Here is a 21,655-nt window from a genome sequence, read left to right as displayed (position 1 = left end):
TATTTTGTCTCTATTGGTTTCTACACATTTGTAACAGTGTCAGTACTCCCTCTTTGTGTGGCAGATGATAGATAAAAACACTTCAGTTTTGTAACAGTTATGATGGCTCAGTCTTATCTTTTGCTACAAGATATATATATTAAATTAGCTATTTCTGTCAAAACTCCTTTGTAATCTACGGGGGGGGGGGGGGGGAGGGGAGGGGGAGGAGGGAGGAAGAGAAGCTTATTTAAAGATTAATTTCTGCTTTTGAGTTTTTAAATTTTTTTTTACCAAGGACAGAGATTATGTGCCCTCCTCATCTTTGCTTCTTTGTTTGTCCAGAGAAGAAGCAGCACTGGTCCCCAAGCCGTGCATACTCAATCTTATTGTTTTGTGGTTTGTTTTTTTGTTTGTTTGTTTGTTTGTCTGTCTTGTTTTTTTGCTTTTTTTTTTTTTTTTTTTTTTGTGGTTGGATTTTGGTAACTACAGTCAGAGGTTGTAAACAACACTCATGTAGGGCTCAGCCAAACTTCACTAAAGTGTTGCTGTAGTTATAAACAATTCTGATGAGTTTAGGTCTGGCCTGTAATTATTTGAGTGCTGTCACTTGCCTTTTGTGCTGAACAATATAAAGAGAATGCAGTACTTGTCCCAAATCCCCTCCTCCACACTGATTTAAATCAGTGTAGCTGAAAATGCAAATACTTTGCTTTATTTGACTTTAATGGATTTTACTAAAAATCTTTTAAACATTCTAATTCTCAAATGTTTCTCTCACTGTGTGTCATTAATATGAAATCCTTATGTGGGTTCTTTGTGAGGTTTGTCTTGCTATTTCTTGAATTCCATGACTTGCTTTTCTCATTTGTCATTCAGGAGATATCCCAATATATTGAATAATTTATTTTGTGTTTGAGAACAGTTCCTGTATCTTATACACTATTTTGACTGTCTTATAGACATCATTGTCATTTATTTTTGTGATTTATATTACACCATTTTCCCACTCTCTTTAATAAAGTACTCCACTTGTCCAGCATATCATGGGACTTTGTCTCATCTCTTTTTTAAACCATTAATCTTTATGCTAACAACTTCATAATTCTGATGCAAATAGAATGATGGCCAACCATCCCTCCATCCACATACTTTGGATCTGCTGTTTTGATCTTAAGTAGAATTGTTGAAAAGTTAAATATACTGTGTTACTTAGGCATAATTATTAAAAACAGGAAGCATCATATTGTCATATATGAAAGAAAATGAAGTTGCACAATATTAGCTTTAATAAATATTCATAATAGGCCAAGTATGGTACTGGATTCTTTTTATTTTTACCTTAAAGTTATGTTGGAACTGATAGAATCAGAATAAGAGTCTCTATGACTGTCGACTGATTGTAGGTTCAGATTTAGTCTTAAGATCATGTTCTGCTCTTGTTCATTCTATAAGTGAACAATATTCTTTTTCTAGCATGGATGCAAATTATCATTTGTTCTGGAAGGAGGGATTGTTCGTGGGCAGTGCTTGAAACACTGCAGCCCTGTCCATCCACAGTTCAGTGATGCTGAGCTGTTTGTGGGCAATTCAAGCCTGGGCTACAGCAAATGAAGAGAATGAAAGATTCACAGTTATCAGAGCTCAGAAGTTCGAGCCTGGTCCTGTTCTTCATCTCACATTGAAGACATAGGCAAAGGGGCATAGTCATGATAATCATACTGAACAAACTTGCCTATGTAAGTTTAGTCATTTAAGCATGGGAACACAAGTTCCTGTTGAGAAATGCAAAGAAGAACAAGAAAAGTAGCTCATTGTCTCATACTCCCCTATTCCACAAAGTGACAGATCATTACTAAGTTAATTATGCTTGTAGTAGTGATTTTGTGATCAGGACTTCTGCTATAGATATTGTTAGAGATTACATATTATAATATTTTTCTTTGTGCATAGATGTATATAGACTAGCGTGGAGGCTAATTTGTTAACAAGAAAGTAATTTAAATTATACTATTTGTTAAAAAAGCTAGGTGTTTGAGGAATTGTAGCTCTGAAGTCCCAATTTCCTTCTTAGTCTGTCCACTCTGTTGCTTATTCTTAAACGAAATACAGACGATGCCTGTTACTTCCTGTGCTTACTTAGCAAATATCTAGAAAGTTGGTTTTAAAAAATAAAAATAAAAAATCAACACTCATGCTGTTTTTTCCATAGTTTAAAGACCAGTTCTGCTGACAACATAATTGTGTAAGCTGCAACTCCTACTCATTTCTCTCTGAGCTAACAGTGTCCACGGACTGTAGCAACAGCAGCTGCATATCTTCCCTGGCACAGAATGATTTAGGGTGGAGAGCAGATTCTTTCCCCTTCAAATCACTTCAGAAAATTCTTGGCAGAAAGCCAGCTGATTTGTTTTGTTCAAGTAGGGAGGTTTGATCTATCAGTACAGAAAAAGTATTCTTATAAATACTGCACTGAAAGGCAAGAATTCAGTTTCTGCATCCTAGATCAGTTGATTTTGTTCTTCTGCTCATAACATTTTATTTTTTTTTCTTATGCAATTACTAAACTATGTGGAAAATGCAAATTTGAGACAATGCAGCCCTCTTGCTTTTTTTTTGCTTTTTTTTTTTCCTGCAGTTTATGATATAGTTTGCAATATAGGTGTGAACTGGAAAATGTTGGTCAAAGATTAGCATGGGAAATACAAATTAAGAAATACACATTCCAGATGAACATTCCAAAATGAAATTGCAGTTGCAATGCAGACATCTTACAGGTCAGGGTGTTTTGTTTTGTTTTGTTTTGCTTCTGGATTACTAGGTTTAAAGAATAAATAAGCCTAAACATAGAAATAAGATTTTATTATTTTCTTTTACAATTATTCCGTTTTAGGCAATCCTCCTACATGCCTACTAAATTATTTCTAAATGAAAGTATTTTTAAAGTAATTATTTAAAGTTCTCAGTGATTCATGATAAAGCAAAATATTGAAAATCTTCCAAATTCTTTATTAAATCTATATGGGATGTCCTGGGATATAACCCATTGGTTACATTTACAGTTTAAGCAGTGCGGTTTTAGCTATAAAAAAGGTGACGTTTTCTGTTTTTTATATATGTATATATGTCTGCATGTATGTGTTACGAGGAGAGATATATCTCAGTTCTTAAAAACATGATGCCTGAATGTCTTCCATAACTCTAAGGTGTTGACATCATATATATATATATATATATATAACATATATATATATATATTCTGTTTACTCAGCAGGAAATGGATTTTATTACATACTCAGCTGAAGGTGGAGATTTTCTGTGGTCCAGCCTGAAGCTAAGAAATCATGCAGAAAATCAAGGTATAGCCTGTGTGAAATACAAGAGGGCAAATTTCTTGAATGGATTCTGAAGGCAGAATGTTGATGAGGTTTTCAAAATCCTTTCTTTTTCCTCAGCAGAATTAATCTTGTCCTACTACAATCTGGCTTCAACTGTCTGCTCTATTTTTAGTTACTGATCTTAGCCAGGTCCTAAATAGCTCAGAGCTGGTGTTGTTTGTGCCTGATGTAAAACTGATACAGACTTGGCTGGTATTTTCATTCATGTTTCATAATCTTTCCTAGTGCATACATGAAGACGGTATCTTTGGTGCGGCTGGAGGAGATAATTATATTGCTGTGAAGTGGATCAGACACCTGCTGGACACTTACGGTGCACCTCAAGTGACCGTAAAGAAGTAAGTGAAGACATGTTCATGACATCCCACTTACTTATTTACACTTAACTCCAGAGACATCTCACAGTTACGAAGGTTCAGGAAGCTCCCTCTTGAAATTCCTTGAGGGGACTCTCAGAGTAACCCTAAAGTTTATCCCTCTTTGTGTTGTAAGTCCTTCATAGAATCTTGTATGCCATGAAGAAGACTATAAGTGTAAGACAGAAGTAGTGGTTTTGAAAAAAATGTTAATTCAAAGTTAAGCATTAAAGAGCTTTACAAACTTCTTTGGTATAAAACTTACTTCCACAACGAAGAATGAATATGCATATAAGGCCTTTCCAGAGACTTTTTATTGATCTTTTAAATTAAAATGGGCACAAAAGCTGTGAATGAGTCCATTGCTATTTCCTGATACATATATCTATATTACTTTTTTGTCGCACTGCACTATAGAAGGAGAATCAGTAATACAACTCAAAACATAAGAGTTAACTTTTAAAATAACATTTTTCTTCTATTATATGAAATATTACTTCTTTTCAAGCACAGTAGGGTTATAAATTCTCAGATTTAGAAAATTGGAATATAGTTGTTAATTTTAGTTCTGTGTCTCTGAGAAATACATTCAGCAATCCATACGATATTTCTGCATTCTTGTTCCTTTAATTTCACATAGGCATAAAATACTCCAAAATGAAACTGGTTATTGAATGCAAGCACATTCAGCTTTACCTGTGGAAAAGATTAAACAAGTATTATGGTAATATATTAAAGAAAGCAAGCGGGATTTTTAAACGGGAGCTTTCATCATGAAGATTTCTACGTAATTTTGCAATCATGACTGATTAGGAGACTCAAGTAATCAAGTAATCAAGAAATATCATTGAAATGTCATCTCTGGTTATCTGTTTTGGTAACAGACTACAGCAGCATTACAGGCAAATAAAAAGTAAAGGGCAGCAGTGAAATACCTTCTTCAGTAGACTATTCAAAGGAAATTTCACTAAGCATTTTACATGGTATGGGGTTCAGGCAGGCTATCAGGGTTGACAGTTCTATAGCTATTCTTCAAAAAAAAAATGCCCTGGGATTTATTTTATTTAAAAAAGATTAATCCTATTTCATTTCATTGAAAAGTTGGCAGTCATAGCAATTCTGTGTTTTTGAATATAAAACTGAATGATGCAATATAGTAGAAGCAAAAGCATAGTATCTCATTGTTTTAAATGTTATTTGGGGGGGGGTGTTAACTTTCATTTTTATATTTTATGGTTAGAACCTCTTACCTCATGTTCAAAAAATGCATCTTCCAGTGTCTTTTCTCCAGCGTCACTCCCTACACCCTCAAACACAGCCTTGTATTCCTGAAAGCATAGACAATCACACAACAGAAGTAAGGAACTTTTGCATTTTGTGCATCACAACTACCTTGCTTTATTAATTAATCTACATTAAGTAATCTTTCTGTGTGGAACTCATGTATAGATTACAATTTTCTATAAATCAAAAGTTGAAAGCATATAGTCACCAAAAATAAATAGAAGGAAAAAAAAAAGGTGTTTGTTCTTGTGGTTTTTATTGTCATTTCTTACAGCTTAAAGTAATTTTCTGAAGGCACTGAAAGAGACTGACTGCAGAATGACACATGACCTTTCACTCCTTTGGATATAGAGTATTGAACTTCTTGTACAAATAGTATCCATCAGAGCCAGAGTTGTAAATGGAGCCAAAACCCTGAACTCTGATCCTCACGAGTGATCATTTTATTCCAGTAGTCAGCTAGATTTGCTTTATCTGCATTAATATTGTAATCCATCAGTCTGATATGTAACTGGAATATTCTGGAGTATGCACAGACATATTTGACTTTCTTTCTTGTGTTACCTTTCTGTGTGTTTTGCTTCTCCGTGTGTTGGTTATGATTTTCCTATAAAGTAGCAGTGCAATATAGGTCTAGTACAATGGTTCCCAAATTCATCTAAATGTCCCACCATCACATGAATATACTCGCTCTGTCCCACATTTGATATGGTAACGTACTTCTACCATTCTGCTTGTGCACAGGAACAGGTATGAAGAAATCAGTAGACTGGACATAATTTTTTTGGTGTACCTACTTTGAGGTAGGTTAAATATTAAAAGTAATCACAGTACCATAGCTAATTCACAGAGCAAATGTTCTATATTGGTTCATCTTTAATAGCAGTGCTAGCTGCATCAGTATTAATAATGTCATCTACTTCTTGGATTCAATCTGTGATTTAGGGAAAAATTTTAAGAACATTTTATTTTTACAGTACCCTAGCAATGAATGAGGTTTGCAGTCATGTGTGGCATGAATTATTTGATCCTCTTGTTTTAAAATGACATGTTTTTGTGCCAAAATCAGGCAGCAGCTGTGAACTTCAATTTGGGGAGGGTTAATGAAGTAAGAACAGTTTTGTTTATTATGATGTGATTTAGTGGTATTTAAACACTGCTGTAAGAAGAACTTTGTATTGCACTAGGATAATAAGTTACTCTGTCTTTATATCAAAGGCCTTTGATTCAATATATTTCTCTGCAGGATCTTTTGTATTTGTATCTTTGATGAATCCTTTATTCTTTCAAAAATGCTTTCAACTTATGTGAATTTTTGTTACAATTTTGTTGACATCAAGAGATGTTAAGTATTTTTATTTTCTTTTTTTTGTTTGTTTTAAGAAATTAGATTACACACCGCATAGTAATCTGCAACACACTTCACTTGCTCGTAGTCATCTGCATTGGCCAACAGGTGCAAGCCTTCTGGATACAGTTTTCCGCAGGTTGGATATAGCTTCTCTCTGTCATCTTTACTCAGCTCAGTGCCAAATGAATTAATGGTGATGATAAAAGCACGTCTGTCTGCCTCAAACTTAATGCATAAAATAAGGAATAAGCAGGCATTATTACAGATCTCAGTACAAAATAACAGTTGTTTATTTGTTTGCTTGTTTGTTTTGTTTTTGTTTCATTTTCAGTAAGCTAAGCTATGGAGGCTTAAAAAATAAAACTGTGCATTAGAAACATCTTATTTTACAAATTGGAAATTCTAGTTTGCAAATACTTGTTAAATTTTAACTAGAAGGTCAAACAGTGTTTTGCAAGCACAGCTTTTATTCTGTGAATTTTGTACTGAAAATATCAACACTGCTACTTCCTCATTTCCCTGCTCAGCTGACAAGTTGTTGACAAAACATCTCCTCACACACCCTTTTGAAGTTATGAAATAATAGTCTTAGAAATAATAATATTAATATATTGAAAGGATCAGGAATCAATAGCACTGTTCTGAGATACCTCAAAGTGCTGCTGAGAGTAAAAGTTGAATGAAAAAAATTGAAAAATATAGTTTCTGAATGCACATATTTAAAACAATGATTTAATTCTGTGGAGGAGGTTGTTTACCTGCCAAGTTAAAGTTTTCAAATGTTTCAAATAACAGTTATTTTTTAATACATAGAATCAAGGGCTATATTTCTTCTCCCAGTTTTAAAAGGCTATAGCATCTACATTTTCCCTGCAAAATTAATTAAAAACATGGCAAATAAAAATAATCTTACCCAATTCTGTCTGATTTAAATCTGTTCTTTTTTCTTGAGATCTAAACTGACTATGACTTTCTTTCTTCCCTTTATTATTATTTACCTTCATTTTTTAAGAACACGGAAGTGTCCACTCAGAAGTGTCTAAAAATTTCTGAGTGAAAATATAGCATGTGCAGATTTTAGGCAGTTTGCAACTTTTCCTGTGCTGCGAACTTTTGAACTGTTTTGAGCACAAAGGTACCCTTTTCTGTTGAAAAAGACTGACAAATGCCATTGCGACACTGTTCTACAAATTTAGCAGTGAAGCACATAAGTCCTACTCCTAGGTACTGGAACACTTTGTAACAGGTACCCAGCTGCCCTTTGGCACTGACTTCAGAGTAAGGAAAATGAATAAACAATACAGAAATAATGAGAAGAAAATAAGTGTGCTTGAAAAGATTTCTAGCTAATGAGTAACAGGGCCAAATTTCACTTGCCTTATTAATACGAACAGGCGTATCAGCCCTAGTGAAACTGTTTTGGAAGGATGAATGCTTTGCTTTTTTAACCTATTAAAGCCATGTAGAATTTAGCTGGTAGTTTTGTAATATTTTGTTGGAAAAACATGCTCAGAGGCAATTGCAACTAATGCTACCAGGTATGGGGCCTAATCCTGGGGTGGTTCCCAGCTTGAGAAAGATTGCAGAATCGGTCCTATCCAGCCAGACCTCTCAACTCATCAAATTATTGGCACACAAGATTCTCCACTGAGGGTAATGTCAGGAGGCAGTTAGTTATTCAGTGACTTGGGCCACTTCATTGCTGCAGGTGAGGGTGGAGTCACAGGATGACCATTTGCTAATTGTTTTGGTTTCCTTAGGGAAAACTGAAGCTCTGTGTCTGCTACCTGAATATTAGCAAGGCAATAACATGCCCAGCACTAGCTGCTGTGCAATTTCTTGTCAGATTCAGGGTTAAACATGCAACATTTGTTGTCCAAAGAGAGATCACCAGTACTTTTAATGTGGTAGGTTGGCAATGTGATGGTCAAGGATTTGGGGATTTTAAAATAGAAAACTCATTTTGGCAGAATAAATAAAAGGTATTCTTTTGAATAACTAATTTTTGGCTTTTTTGTAAACTCAACAATCTACCTTCACATTATTAAAGTAGAAAAGGAAATTTAGAGAAAAGTTTGCTGACATTAGACAGGGATTTTAAAAGAACTTATAATGGACCAAACTGTTAGCACTAGTATAAACAGAGTTTTACAATATGCTTAACCCAATGCTAGTTAGTAATCTCTCAGCATGAATGTCAAACTAAAAATGAACTTTCTGCAAAATCTGAATCACTGAGAAATGTCTTTACCTCTGCCAACCAATCTCTTGATTTTTGTTTTTCAGAAAGGAATAAACAAAATATTTAATTTCTGGACAATTCAACTTGATTAAGGATATTTTCTTTAGAAAGTAACCATAACATTATGAACTGGTAAAATAAAACATTAAATAGCATTGTCCTATTAGTATGTTATTTCATAAAATATAATTTAGGCTCATTCGTATCTCTCTCCTATAATGTAGACTTTTAGCATGAGTTCATAAAAGCTCAGTGAATTTTGTTCAGTCAGTTTGCAGAGTACAAGTTTTGCTTACCCAGAAAAAAAAAAAAAAGAAAGAAAAAAAAAAAAAGAAAGAAAGAAAAAAAAAAAGGATCATTAGGATCATTTCCTCCCGGAATGAAATGATCTAGGAAAAAAAAAAAAAGAGCTGAATACTGAGAACTCAATTTTATGAGTGTGGTAGGAATGTTGTATACCATGGAAAAAATAAGTTCTTAACTTTTCTGAGTTGAGACAAAAATCCTGAAAAGTTGGACTTTTCTGAATGCCACTCAATTATAACTTCAACCATTAATTTTAATAGAAGAGTAAATAAACATGATGGTGCCATGAAGTTTAAAAAATAATGATTCATTCATATACAGTAATGCCAGAATGTAGCTATACCAAATTTAATTTTGCTCTAGGAGATGTAAGAGCTCCCTTTATTCTCTCTATATAATACAGAAATATGTTAAGGGGCAACAGTGTAAGATCAGTGAACCTTTTTTTTTTTTTTTTTGTTCTGTTATAGAAAAATATTAACTGAGGCTAACTCCTCCCTGGACTACCTGTTTCTCAAGTCAGGAGGTAAAACTCATTCTAGAATACAGAATTCAGTACCTCTCAGCAAAATTATTCAAACATCTGACAAATAACTGCAAGCGGAGAGAGAAGAAACAGGAAAAGCAAAGTCACTTAATTATAAAAGCATTTTGGAGTACTTTCATGTACAATGAGTGAATTTTTTCTTACCTCAAGAATGGGTCTCATTATTTCTGCTGTAGTACCTCCTTGTTTTTCACAAAACTTATAGAACGCCTCAAGATAAGACTACAAAAGAGAAGAAGAGAAATATTTTAAATGCTACTTAAAAAGTTGACCACATAGTCGTGAATCTCGTTTTTAAATACTTCCATTAACTTTGATAATTCTACCTACGAATTTAAATTCATTTATGTGCTTAATTACTTTGCTGGATTGAATAGTAAAATGCAAATACCATGTTCTTACAATATATATTTAAATGTTTTTAAAAGATGTTACAGAACAAATATTATGCTTTCTTTGCTCTCTTTTGCATTCATAAAGAATGAACTTCTTTAGCTCCATTGAGCTTCCACTGCATAATAAGCAGATGGCTGAAGGCAACTCTGCGTGTGGAGTTGGAGTGTGGAAGAGGGGATTTGGGTATATGCCACGGCTGTTTGGCCAGCACTATGAGGATACACAAACTAATCCCTACTGCTCTACCCTTCAAAACCCTGGATTAGGACAGAACAGTGGACTAAGTTTCTCTAATAATGGTCTGCAGAACCCTTTGGTCTATTGAAGACTCCCTCCTTTGCACCCATTTCAATACACCTGAGCAGGAAGGACCCCACGTATCTCAGAAATGTTGTTCCCCCTGCCTCCCCCTCCTTCAAAATACTGTCTTAAGGAACATTTATGTTATCTGAATGCATTTGCCACAACTCCACCAATCTTGTTGAAGGAAGATGTCAGTAGCTATGCAATTAAGTGAATTTTAAGTAGAGATGTCTCGAGGGGGATTTGCTGCATGGGATTTTTAGTTAGATTCTGTATAGTTCTGATAATAGAGCTGAAACATAATTGATCACATTGACAGCTGAAGCAGAGGAGAAAGGATATGTTAATAATTTAGAAGTGTTTGCAGAATGATCCTCCTGACACTTAGCAGTGTGAGAAGAAAAAATATAAATATTAGTTTTAATAATTGTAAGTTTGTTGTAATACAAATTTACAAATACAAATACAGGACATAAGAATCAAATCTGTATGTTATCAAATAGAAAGTGTCTAGTTTATTAGTAACTGATATTGTTAAGAATAATAAGAATTAGCAGAGTATTTAAGAATTAAATATCATATTGGGAATTAAAAAATATCATTTCTAATGGAAGATTTTTTTTTCTTTTCCCTTAATGCAATCGGATCACTTTAAGAATACTTCCTGCAGTCTGGGGCATCCACTGTGAAAGATGCCGAAGAATCTGCAGAGAATATGCTGGGAGAAACCATTAACAGGATGAAATATCTATAGCCTTTAAAGACACCACCATAAAAGTATTGACCTGTGTGCTAATATTTGTAAAGTATATTGAAAACACAAGGCACATATTAGATGAATATCCTTACATTAGTGTATCATAGCAATGCAAAATATAATTAAAAAAAAAAAAAAAAGAATGAAAATTAAGCAAAAACATTAATTTAAAAAATGCCATCTAGACTCAAAGAAATTAGACCTTTTTCAAATTACATTTACCTTTTATGAATAAAAATAAATGTTAGCCAAAAGCCTGCCTAGGATTATTTAGGAGATAACAGTTCTGTGGCACTTGGTGGATAAAAGAGTTATTCACAAACAAATGGATCTGGATATTAGCCTGACACCTAAAGCTTTTTTATTAATGAGATATTAAATTAGATTTTGGATGCAGACCTAAAATTTGAAATCTCTTCAGACACTGGAGTAGAAATCAGAGGAGCTGGATTTGATTCCTGGACTTATCATCCAGGTGACCTTAGACAGCTTGCTTTGTCTCTCCATGCTTCTGTTTCCCTATCCATAAAAAAGGGTTAATGATGCTGACCTCCTTTTCTAAAATGCTTTTAAAACCCCAAGTATTATTGTTATGTTGCAAGAACTTGCCTTGTACAGTTTGTTGCGCATTATTTCAATGTTCATTTCATCCAGGTCATTTTCAGACAAGCAGTCTTGAAAGAAAGCAGCTGAAAGAAGAATTTATTATATTGCAGTATGAATGTACTTGTTGGTAATATGCATCTCTTGTCTATTGCCATTCATACCAGTGCATGAGCAAGAATATGATGTTTCTGTTGTACGAGACGCAGTGATACACAGAGAAGAAGAGAAATCCTCTTGATTTTCTGCTTATCCTTGTACTCCCTCCTTTTTAATAAGAATCTGTTGTGAAGAGAATCAATCAGTGCAGCAGAGTCCACATCTCCAAAGACCATCAAATGGGAAATGCTAATGAAAGCCCTAATCTTCTCTGAAGTAGATGGTTTGGTCATTAGGCAGATTTCCCAGTGAGGAACATTAAATATAATTTTTGTCCTAAATCACACAGGTGTTCTTCCATTGTTAAGGAGAATCCTCTTTCCTAGTTTACCTCTTCCTTTTTGGTTATGTTTGTCAGTGGGAGAAAGGTAACAGGATGCAACTAGAAAGGGGCACAAGCTTTGATCCTGACCATCTGTACTTCCAGGTCCTCTGCAGAACTGGCTAAAAAGCAAACTTTTGAAAAGGCAGGTGGGGGATGAAGTTCATTTATGTGGCTGGGCCACTTTAAAATAATATATAAAATAATTTGCAAAAGTATGCCAATCCGTCACTGTTAATGAACTTTGTCAGTGGGGCAGGCCAGTGCTGCATTAGAGAGAATATTGTCTGAGACAGTGGCAACATGAGATAGTATTTCGGGAGAGTGTGCAGGCCTGGCTTACTCTCCCAGCATCCAGTTGGGAGATGAAAGACACAAAGGGGCATAGCCCTGATAGTTTCCTTGAGTATCTGATTGCCTGTGAATTTTTGTTGTTTTCTTAAAAATCTGGTAATACTTAGTATTAAACATAATAAATAACTATAATAACAATCTTTGATAATAATAATAATTGATAATGTTCAGTAATTAAACATATATATATGTATTAATTGGCAATAAATTAATTTTCAACAAGTTGAGTCTGTTTTATCTGCAACACCAACTGGTAAGTGATCTCTGTCTCTATTTCAGCCCACAAGTTCCCTTTTTTGTCCATTTTTTCCCCCTCCCAATGGAGGCAGAGAGAGAGCAAGCAGCTGAGTGGGAGTCAGGCTTCTGCCTGGAGCCAAACCACGAACCTGCCATACCTTCAGTGCTTCCATAGGTGGTCAAATCTATTCAGATACATCTTATTCTCTGTACCCTTCCCAACAAAGCCCCACAACTTGGTATTTTTTTGTTTGTGTTGGCTACTGCAGCACATTGAGGAGAATTTCATCTCACTTTCAGAATGTGAAGTTCCCAGCTCCGGCTCTATTTTGCCTTTAGAATTAGTCCTTCAGGATGGGATTATCTGTGTGCTTGAATAATGCCCAAATCCTCAGGAGAGAGATTCTAGGTTATACCACAACATCTAATATTTATTAGTAACTGTCTGTTTCTTGATCCTTAGTGAGGGATAGGCAAGATTTTATCTTGATTTTTTTAATTATAGATGCAGGTGTTGAAATAAAAATCTAGATGCTCTAAATCAATGGCTACTTTGAGTATAAAAGATATCCATTACTCTTCTAGAGTAGTGTGTTTTCTTTGTGTCTGCTATCAGGGCTGATATAGACGCTGTTAATAAATGTTACCAGAAAAAGTGCTGAACACCACTTCAGAAGTGCTTGATCCAGTTACATCAGCCAATTATTTACACATTTTTTGTTACAAAAGCACAGCATATCCAGTGGAAAACATGCTACTTGATCTCAGATGTTCTCAAGTATACAAAATTAGTAGTTTCAAGAAGCAAATAAGAAGTAATTTGGTATTCCTACCTAATGGTGTGTCAACCAAAATTGCATTGAAGAGCTCTGTGGGGTTTGAGGCAATGCTGACTGCTTCCATTTGCTCAAAACTCCCCAGTGGATGGCACTTGGGAACCAGTTCAGCTATGGGTCGCTGATGTAATGTGCCAGTTATTAAAAGAATTACATTGTCAATCATGTAGCTGTATCTGTATTTGAAATAAAAATAAAATAAATTAACATTGGTTTTATGATGAATTTTGGTTTGAAAAAAATACAAAAGCAAGATTTTTGAAAATTAGTAAAAGCACTGAAGTCAGAAATGACCACAGTATTTGCAGGTATTTATATTCACTCTTTATCAATGTCTCATTTATCAAAAACAAACAGAAGTTTTAAAATTGCAAGTAGGCAACACAGTTTTTGTTTTAAATCACATGATGAATGGTTTGCAAAAGAGACACTTTTAAAGAAGGGAAAACTGAAACATGATAAGCTTAGCAGCTGTGAAATGTAGGTTTGACAATGCATGCTACGGAAAAGTAAATCACCTGAGCTAATAGCTTCTCTAGTTTGGGATTTTGCTATATCACATCCAGATGGGGAGAAATGCACAGGAATCTAGGCACTAAAACTGCAGATGGACCAGTCTTAGGCTTTCTTCTCACTCAGCTTTAAACATCATCTGAGGAGGAAACTATGAACAAAGTCTCACAGATTTCTTATTTATTGCTAAAAGTTTTCAGTAGAAGTTTCTACTAGTAGCTTCTTACTAGTTTTGCTGTTGGAGACTGGTAAGAGTTTCATCAGTGACTCAGAAATGGAAATGTGAAAGCTATTCCCTTGGGATGCTTATAACAAGGATGCTAGTCTTCAGCTTGTGCTGTAGGTTCAAAACACAGCTAGCAACATACAGAGAATAATACGATCTCACACACAATCTGTGATGGAGTTTAAGGATCTGGTGATACATAGTTCAGTGATGCAATAGTTTTGTTAAATATCTTAAACTAATGTCTCTGTTATCACAAAACAACAGCATTTAGAATGTATGCACACGTGTACATACGCATGTCATTAAGTATAAGAAAAGAGCTGCCATAATTTTCATATTTTCACTTTCATTTCTCTGAAGCAAAACCCAAACATTGTATACCAATAGGTTATAGCAGTCTGTCCCAGGGCAGTCTCTAAGATCCTGTTGACATAACAACCTAAAACTGATTAGTCACACTTGAACAACAACAACAAAAAAGATACTGTTATGATAAAAATATTCCTTGAAAGTAAGATGAACAGTCTTGTGAGAATACATTAAAAAGACCAAGGGGAATAAACAGTTAAGTAAAATATTCTAGTGACATTTCTCTAATCCGTGTTGTTATACTGTTATAAAGCAGAACCCCATTCTTTCCTTAACATTAAGTCATTTATTTACAAGTTTTGTCTGTTTATAACTGCATAGAGATCAGAACTTTCCCTTAATCTGACATCAAACAGCACTTGTGCTTTTAAACAAAGCCACTTGGATCTAAGTATCTTGCTATATACAATATAAGGTTGTTCTGGTTTTAATGTTCAAATGGTATAAAAAGTATGGTGGGTATATGACGTGTAGTCTTTAAACAAAATCTAGAATTTGCCACATGCCTAGGAATTAAATCACTGGATATCATGAAATTGTACATCTTTCATGAGTCACCCCCACAAACTTATTTTTGCAAGTTCTCTGATTTAAATGACATTTGAAAATAATAATAGTTTTTTTTCAGTCTCCCCCACTACTCTAGGCCACGTGTGCAGTAAAAATCTTCTTTTCTTGTGTTCTTTAAAATAAGTGGTTGTGAAGACAACAATTATTTCAGAATAGATATTAGCAAATAAAGTATGTAAATATTACAGTATCAAAGTAATTTCACTGTTTTTGAAATTTAATGTAAATTCCACTAAGATGTATTTACATTGTTTTAACCCGAAGCTGTGCTTTTGCTTTGAGTACATAATTTAAGCAATGTGGTAATATTACTTACGTGATAAAATTCAGAAAAGTTGCAAGTGGTTCAAAAGCATGGTTTCTAAAGTAATGAAATTCTGTGAGTAGCTTTGTTTTCAGTTTATCATCAATGGTGGAAATAGTGAGAGGGCCAGGTTCATTAGCCAAGAAGTTGCCATAGTCTGTAGTCTGTAGATGTAACTTTAGATCTGAAATTAGATTCAAGGAAGATCGTGAAAATAAACTGCCATTATATTGTCTACAAATCAAATCAAACAATATTTAAAATGTTCCTTTGTAATATTATATTTTCATATGAAGGGTCTGATCATACATAAGATTTTACCATAGATGATACAGAGTAAATGCATAATTACTGCAAATTTATACTGCCTTCTCTGAGTAAGACTCATTGCTACAAGAAACCAGAAGTAGTTTACACCTCTGCCATAAGTTTTACTCGTAAATTTAATTTACAGTCACAACAAGCACAGTGTTAATTACTGCTGTCCCTCACCCCTTCCCAGCTCAATGTTTTGATTTCACAGATTTATTCAGGGCACCAGTACTGAATCATTATAATGTGTCAGTTTTGTCTCCTGTGATACAGTAGACTGTTATGTATCAAAAAGAATCATCCTGTAACTTTGTTAAGATCTTCAATTTTCATGTGAAACGTTTAAATCTCATGTAAGACTATAATCTCATGTAATCAAGCTGCCTGAAGAAAATGAGAGAACACATCTTGCCTGGCTCAGACTCTGGTCTCCAAATGAGGTCTGCAGGAGAGTGCTTGAAAGGGCACAGTTACCCTCCCTTAGCATTTCTGTTTTGGCTTTGCCTGATTTATGGCTGCTATTAACAGATCCTAAGAAGCTGTTCCAGAAACTTGGGTTATCGTGACATTCTGCCAGTGTTCCCACCATGGTAATTGGAGAAAATGGGTTGATTAGGCAGCAAAGTTGAAAGAATCTTTTATAATATCAAAGAATTAATTTGATAAGTTTCCTCTGTTAGCTATTTTCCACCATGAAGCAAAACTGATTTGAATCAGTTCTTAGTGTTCAAAGCAGTTTAACACTTCCTTTTAGAAAAGGCCCTGCTATATTGTGTAATTATGTTCAAATGCTTTATTAAAAGTACCATAAATTATAGATTGAGATAATGTTATAAGGCTTTAGCATTTATAATTATTAGATTTCCATACAAAAACTGAAGTGATATTTAGGGAAATGAATAGCAACACTCCCACCGACTGAATTAAGGGTGTGTCTACAAGAGAATTTAATATGCATTAGCAAGGTGTGCATTTATCAGTAGAGTAGCTACTCTTTCCTAACTCTTCACATGCATATTTTCTTAGTATGCCTACACTGAGACAATGCAAAAGAACTAGTGCATTGCAATTCTGACTCCTAAGTCTAGCACTAATACTACGAGATAGATAGCCTGTAGAGTTTTTTACATGAGTTTTACTGGCACTAGCTCATTCCAGTGACTACATCAATGCACTGTTTTGGATAGGACAGTCTTGCTCAGGTAGCACTCTAGAACTGGTAGCATTTCTTTAGATTTTCCTGCATGAGACTGAAGTCATGCTGTCAGTTTAAACTAATTGATTCTTAAAATAATATAGGTCATCACAGAACTGTTAATGAAAGAGAGCACTGGAGAGTTGTTTTTTCAGTCATCAGAGTCATATACTAGGAAATAGTCACAGTTTCAGTACAGGTTTCTATCCAGGAAGAAGAAAAAGAATCCAAATATGAAAAAATGAAAATTACTTAATTCAAGAGAGAGATAAGAAAGGTGAAGGAGAGAAACAAAAATACAGAATTATGACAGAAGTTTATCTAAATATTTAAGACTGACTTAAAAACAAAACAAAAAACAATACAAAAATATTTTCATATAAGAGCTAAATTTCCTCTGCAAACTGATAATTTTTACTTTCTCTTTACTGCAAAGAAGGTAAAAATACTCGGTGTATGGTGTGATTACAATACACTACCTCATTACATGCAGAGAGCCAAAATCTAGCTTTCCTCAAATCCTTTCCAAATGAACCAGATACCTAGCTTGAGTCACACTCTGTAAATGCATTCTGGACACAGGTTTCCAGGAGCTTAGTACCTAAAGCAGACAGCAAAACCCAAATATCAACCCTAAGTATTGACCATTCTGAAATATGTTTAGTATAATGTGATGAACAGAAACCAAAACCAACCTACTGTGGGTAGGATGTCTCTGACAAGACTGTGATTGTCTGCCTTGGTTCTTTTATTGTCTGAGTAGTTTTAGAATCTACACCAAATCACAAGGTATAAAAAATATTAGCCATAACACATGATATAGTCCTACCTGGCTCTCAAAATCATGGAAGAAATACTATGTCCAGGAATATTGGATGAATGACCCTGTCACTTCCATGGCCTATTTTAGAGAAATATTTCTTCTACCCAATTTAATAAATTCCAGCATGCACAATGTATGTAAAAACCAGTAGTCAACCTGATGCCAGAACAATTGAGAAAATAATAATTAACAAGCTCCAATAATACAAATCAGGATAATCACAATCAGAGTTCACACCATGGCAGGGAGAGGCTAGTTTAAGATGAGTGTGTTTAAAACATGAAGAAAGAGTACTGGAAGAGGTTGAACCAAGCATTAGTCTGGTCTCTAAGCATCAAGCACATGGAGTCTTGTCTGACTCCTCACTTTAATAGCCAGCTACCATCACTTTTCATTTAATGTTTTTTCAGCTGCTGCATGCTGGTGTCCCTGCATGGGCAAGTTGTGAATTTATTTCATTGGTGGGAGCAGAGCTGGACTGCTTATCCTTCTGTGACTTTGCTTCCCTTCTAGAGAGCAGCACTCTTTCCATCAGGCAAGGAATCAAGGAAAGAACAAAGCACTGAATGTAAAACCTCACATACTCTGCTTCAGTGCCAGCGCTGTTGCTCTGGGGATCCCATTCCCCCAAGACAGATGATGCTGTAGAGCCAGACTGGTAGCATGCCATGTTGCAGAGGTTCCAGCCAGTGTTGTGGACCACAAGGTAGCTCCATGAAAATGATAATAATTCATACAGGCCCCAAAGGATGTCTAAATTCAGCTGAAGGGCACTTCTCTCTGTGTGGCCCTGAATTGAAAGGACACAATGCTAACTTAAGCCACTTAGCAACCTCCTTTTTAACTTTCCTTTTCACTTTTCTATGTACCCTGTTATTGCCAAGCAGATGTAAAGCTCTAACCCATGTTTTCTACTTGTGGTTCTTCTGTACTGGCATTATGGGTTCTCCTCCAGAGATATCAAAACCACTTTGAAATTAAAAGACCTTTTTGATTCTATTTATGGGTTACTTGGGGTGGTTTTGATTTTGTTACTGCTTGTTGGTTTTAACATATTTATAATATTTTTAACTTACTCCACTTTTTGTGGTCTGGTACAATGCCACAGAATGCACAGTGGTGTAAATTTATTACCTTTGAATGTGAATACATGAATTGAAGGCATTATAGGACAAGCAAAGTAGTACTACAGCACAAATGCATATGCTGGATCCAAGTCCATTTCCTAATTTAGAGGTAAGGGTCTGCTTTTGGTGTACTGTATGCTTGTAATTCAACTTCAGTACTACAGCATCATTTATTTGCACAGAGATTTGTATAATTAACCCCATGGACAAATCCAATATTTCTCAGTAGTATGCTTGGTAGATAAGTGATGGCAACCTGATTTAAAACAACAACAACAACAACAACAACAACAAAAACACTTTTTCTACAAGTAGAAAAATGGTACAATGGAGATGGTGATGTTCTGAAGCTGATTAGGAAAGAAAAAGGAAGTGATAGTGGGTGCTGAAGATATTCTTGTAGGCAGCTTGATGAAGACTGTTCTTTCTGTAGCTGAAATGCATTTACATTCTAAAATTGAATGAATATTAGAAAGAAGAAAGTTCAAAAGTAAAAAAGTTGCTGTTCTTTCTACTGTAAATCTTACTTAAGAAATGATGTCACCTCTCTGTTGTGATCTTCCCATAAGGAACAGGGCACACACTTAATAAAGGTTCATATATCTCAGTAATATTTGAAAACTACTCCCTGGTTGTAAATATCTTTCTTGTAAAAATCACTAAAAATTTAAATAATTTTTAACCATTCTCCAGACATGGTTAACCATTTTACCCATGTCTCTTGAACAGGAACAAGAATTCTTTTGGAAAGGGTGAGGAAAATATTATTTCCTTGTATGTTTTTAAAAAGTATTTAAACTTGTCTGTTTTTTATCTTATTCAGAAATAGCCAGGATTTTATTTTTTTTTCCTCATGGAACCTTTGGTGACATCATCTCCAGGGTTCCTCTGCAGAGAAAAATGAAGAACAAGATTTAATGATTCTATCATTCTGTCTTTGCTGTCCTTTATAGATGTTTGAAGCTCTATTAGCTTTTCCTAAACCATGTGTAAACTCATGGAGCAGGACTGTTCAATTTAAGCAGTTAAATGCAACATCTGTAGAGTCCTTAATTTTCATAGATCATATACTGCTGGTTTTGTCTAGCTGACATAAAGAATAGATTTCAGTTCTCAGAGTAAGTAAGTGTTTACATGTGTTCTGTGTGTCCAAACTGACACTGTATGAAATGAAGAGCTCATGTAGGTCTCCAGTTTATCAACTAGAGTAGGCACATGCACTTGGTCAGTTCAACTAGTTCAGTCTAGTCCCATTGACTGTACTGAAAAATCTCTTCTTTAACTATGAGAGGATTTTTTTCCAGCTGACAGCTAAATACCTACATCTGCCTATTTAAATGCAGTTCTTTTAATCCGCAAGATTAATGTGTGCAACCTTCCCAGGCTTATACTGTAACAGTTTAGACAGTCTCAAGACTCTGATGCATGTGGGAGTCATCACATTCTTCACTTCTCATTTCCTCAGCTCTATCACTGCATAGACAAAGCAGCTGAAAACAGAATGAGCTTATTAATTCTTGCTGTTCTTTTTGCACATACATCTAATATACTCTGTATTATAGATGAGATTTCAGTATACAATCATAGCTTTTATTTGGGGTCAAGGAAAGAAACTTTATGTTCCTTTAGAAAGGTGAATTTTTCTGTTGCCTTTTTGTCTTGCCAAGTGTCCAAAGGTACGTCATATGATTTTTTGTACAAGTCTGTCTTCATCAGGCTGTGACCAGTCTTGGCTACGGAAAGCTGCTTTGGAAACTACTGTGTGTTCTTTTATTACTGTGGCAAAGTCACCTTGAAAAAAAAAAAAAAAAAACTTTTTTTTTTTTTTTTTTAAGCTTGAGAGTATTTCAGTTTTCTACCTTTGTGACATATGTTTCTCTTCATGGTAAGCAAAATATCCTTGACTGCCCTAGAACTCATGAAGTAATAAAGTATTGAAATTATATCTTATATCTTTTATAGAGAAATTCAGTGCTGAATGGTAAGTTTTTAATAAGATTCTGCAAAGTATTTTGTCCAGCTGCAATGTTACAAAAATTCCATACTCTCGTAGTCCTGTACAATGGTTAATATATGTGAGATTACCAATGCCTATAGGAAGTCTGTGGATGAGATTTCCAAGATTTATCAGTAAACTAGAAAACACCATCATCCGGATTGCTTTGCAAATCACAGTCTGTACAATCCTAGGGTAATTTCAATGGAAATCTATTAGATTAAATATAAGAACAGTTCTTAAAGGAAAGCAGGGTTATATCTGGCTTTTAAGATAAGGCTGTCAATACTTTGGTCTTTTACCTTCCATTCTTCAAAGGTCCAAGCAACAGTATTTCTTCCCAAATAAAATAATCCACCAAACTTACCTTCTAGTGTCTCGCACTGTGCTAAATTGACATAGTCTGCACTTGTCAAGATCCCAGCTTTGAACCCTCGGACCAGACCCTCCAGGTAGCCATGGTCCACATTGAAGTAAAACTCTGAGTAGCCCGGCATGGAGAAAAGGAGATTTGAGCTTTCTGTTGGATTCTTGATGGTACTGAGTATTTGCCACCAATTATTTTCCTCCCCTTTGGAAGGAGTGACAAATAGTCACTGTTTTCCTGCCAGCCTATGATTGTGTTTTACCAACTAGTTTCTTCCTGTTTCTTGCTCCAAGTATATATAGTTCCAGTATAGTTGATGCTTACACAACAGCCAGCCAGCAAATCCAACTCCCTCCTGTCAGAGCCAGAAAATGAATCTATTATTGTTGAAAGAGAAGCCAAAAAGGGAGCATGAGATTT

The 21,655-nt window shown here is 34.9% G+C and overlaps 1 protein-coding gene and 1 long non-coding RNA gene across 3 annotated transcripts; one reads left to right on the top strand and one right to left on the bottom strand.

The window, feature by feature from the left end:
• The first annotated feature begins 2,876 nt into the window (after window positions 1-2,876).
• On the top strand, window positions 2,877-6,500 carry LOC309874824. 2 transcript variants are annotated; one of them, XR_014316920.1, is made up of 4 exons: window positions 2,877-3,338; window positions 3,603-3,715; window positions 5,762-5,820; window positions 6,401-6,500. It is a non-coding gene; the product is annotated as an uncharacterized lncRNA (long non-coding RNA). The 2 variants fall into 2 exon arrangements; XR_014316921.1 differs by having other exon boundaries at window positions 2,877-3,715.
• On the bottom strand, window positions 4,019-21,481 carry ATP6V0D2 (ATPase H+ transporting V0 subunit d2). The gene is made up of 8 exons (XM_082753443.1): window positions 21,236-21,481; window positions 15,428-15,599; window positions 13,428-13,606; window positions 11,529-11,608; window positions 9,608-9,685; window positions 6,417-6,593; window positions 4,984-5,061; window positions 4,019-4,429 (listed from the first exon to the last, which is right to left on the bottom strand). Exons 1-8 carry the CDS (start codon window positions 21,363-21,365, stop codon window positions 4,268-4,270), a joined length of 1,056 nt encoding a protein of 351 aa, XP_082609569.1. The 5' UTR covers window positions 21,366-21,481; the 3' UTR covers window positions 4,019-4,267.
• Between the last annotated feature and the right edge of the window lie 174 nt (window positions 21,482-21,655).

Source organism: Aythya marila (assembly GCF_965140915.1).
Source record: "Aythya marila genome assembly, chromosome: 2".
Taxonomy (NCBI): Eukaryota; Metazoa; Chordata; class Aves; order Anseriformes; family Anatidae; genus Aythya; species Aythya marila.
This window is presented reverse-complemented; position numbering and strand designations above follow the sequence as displayed.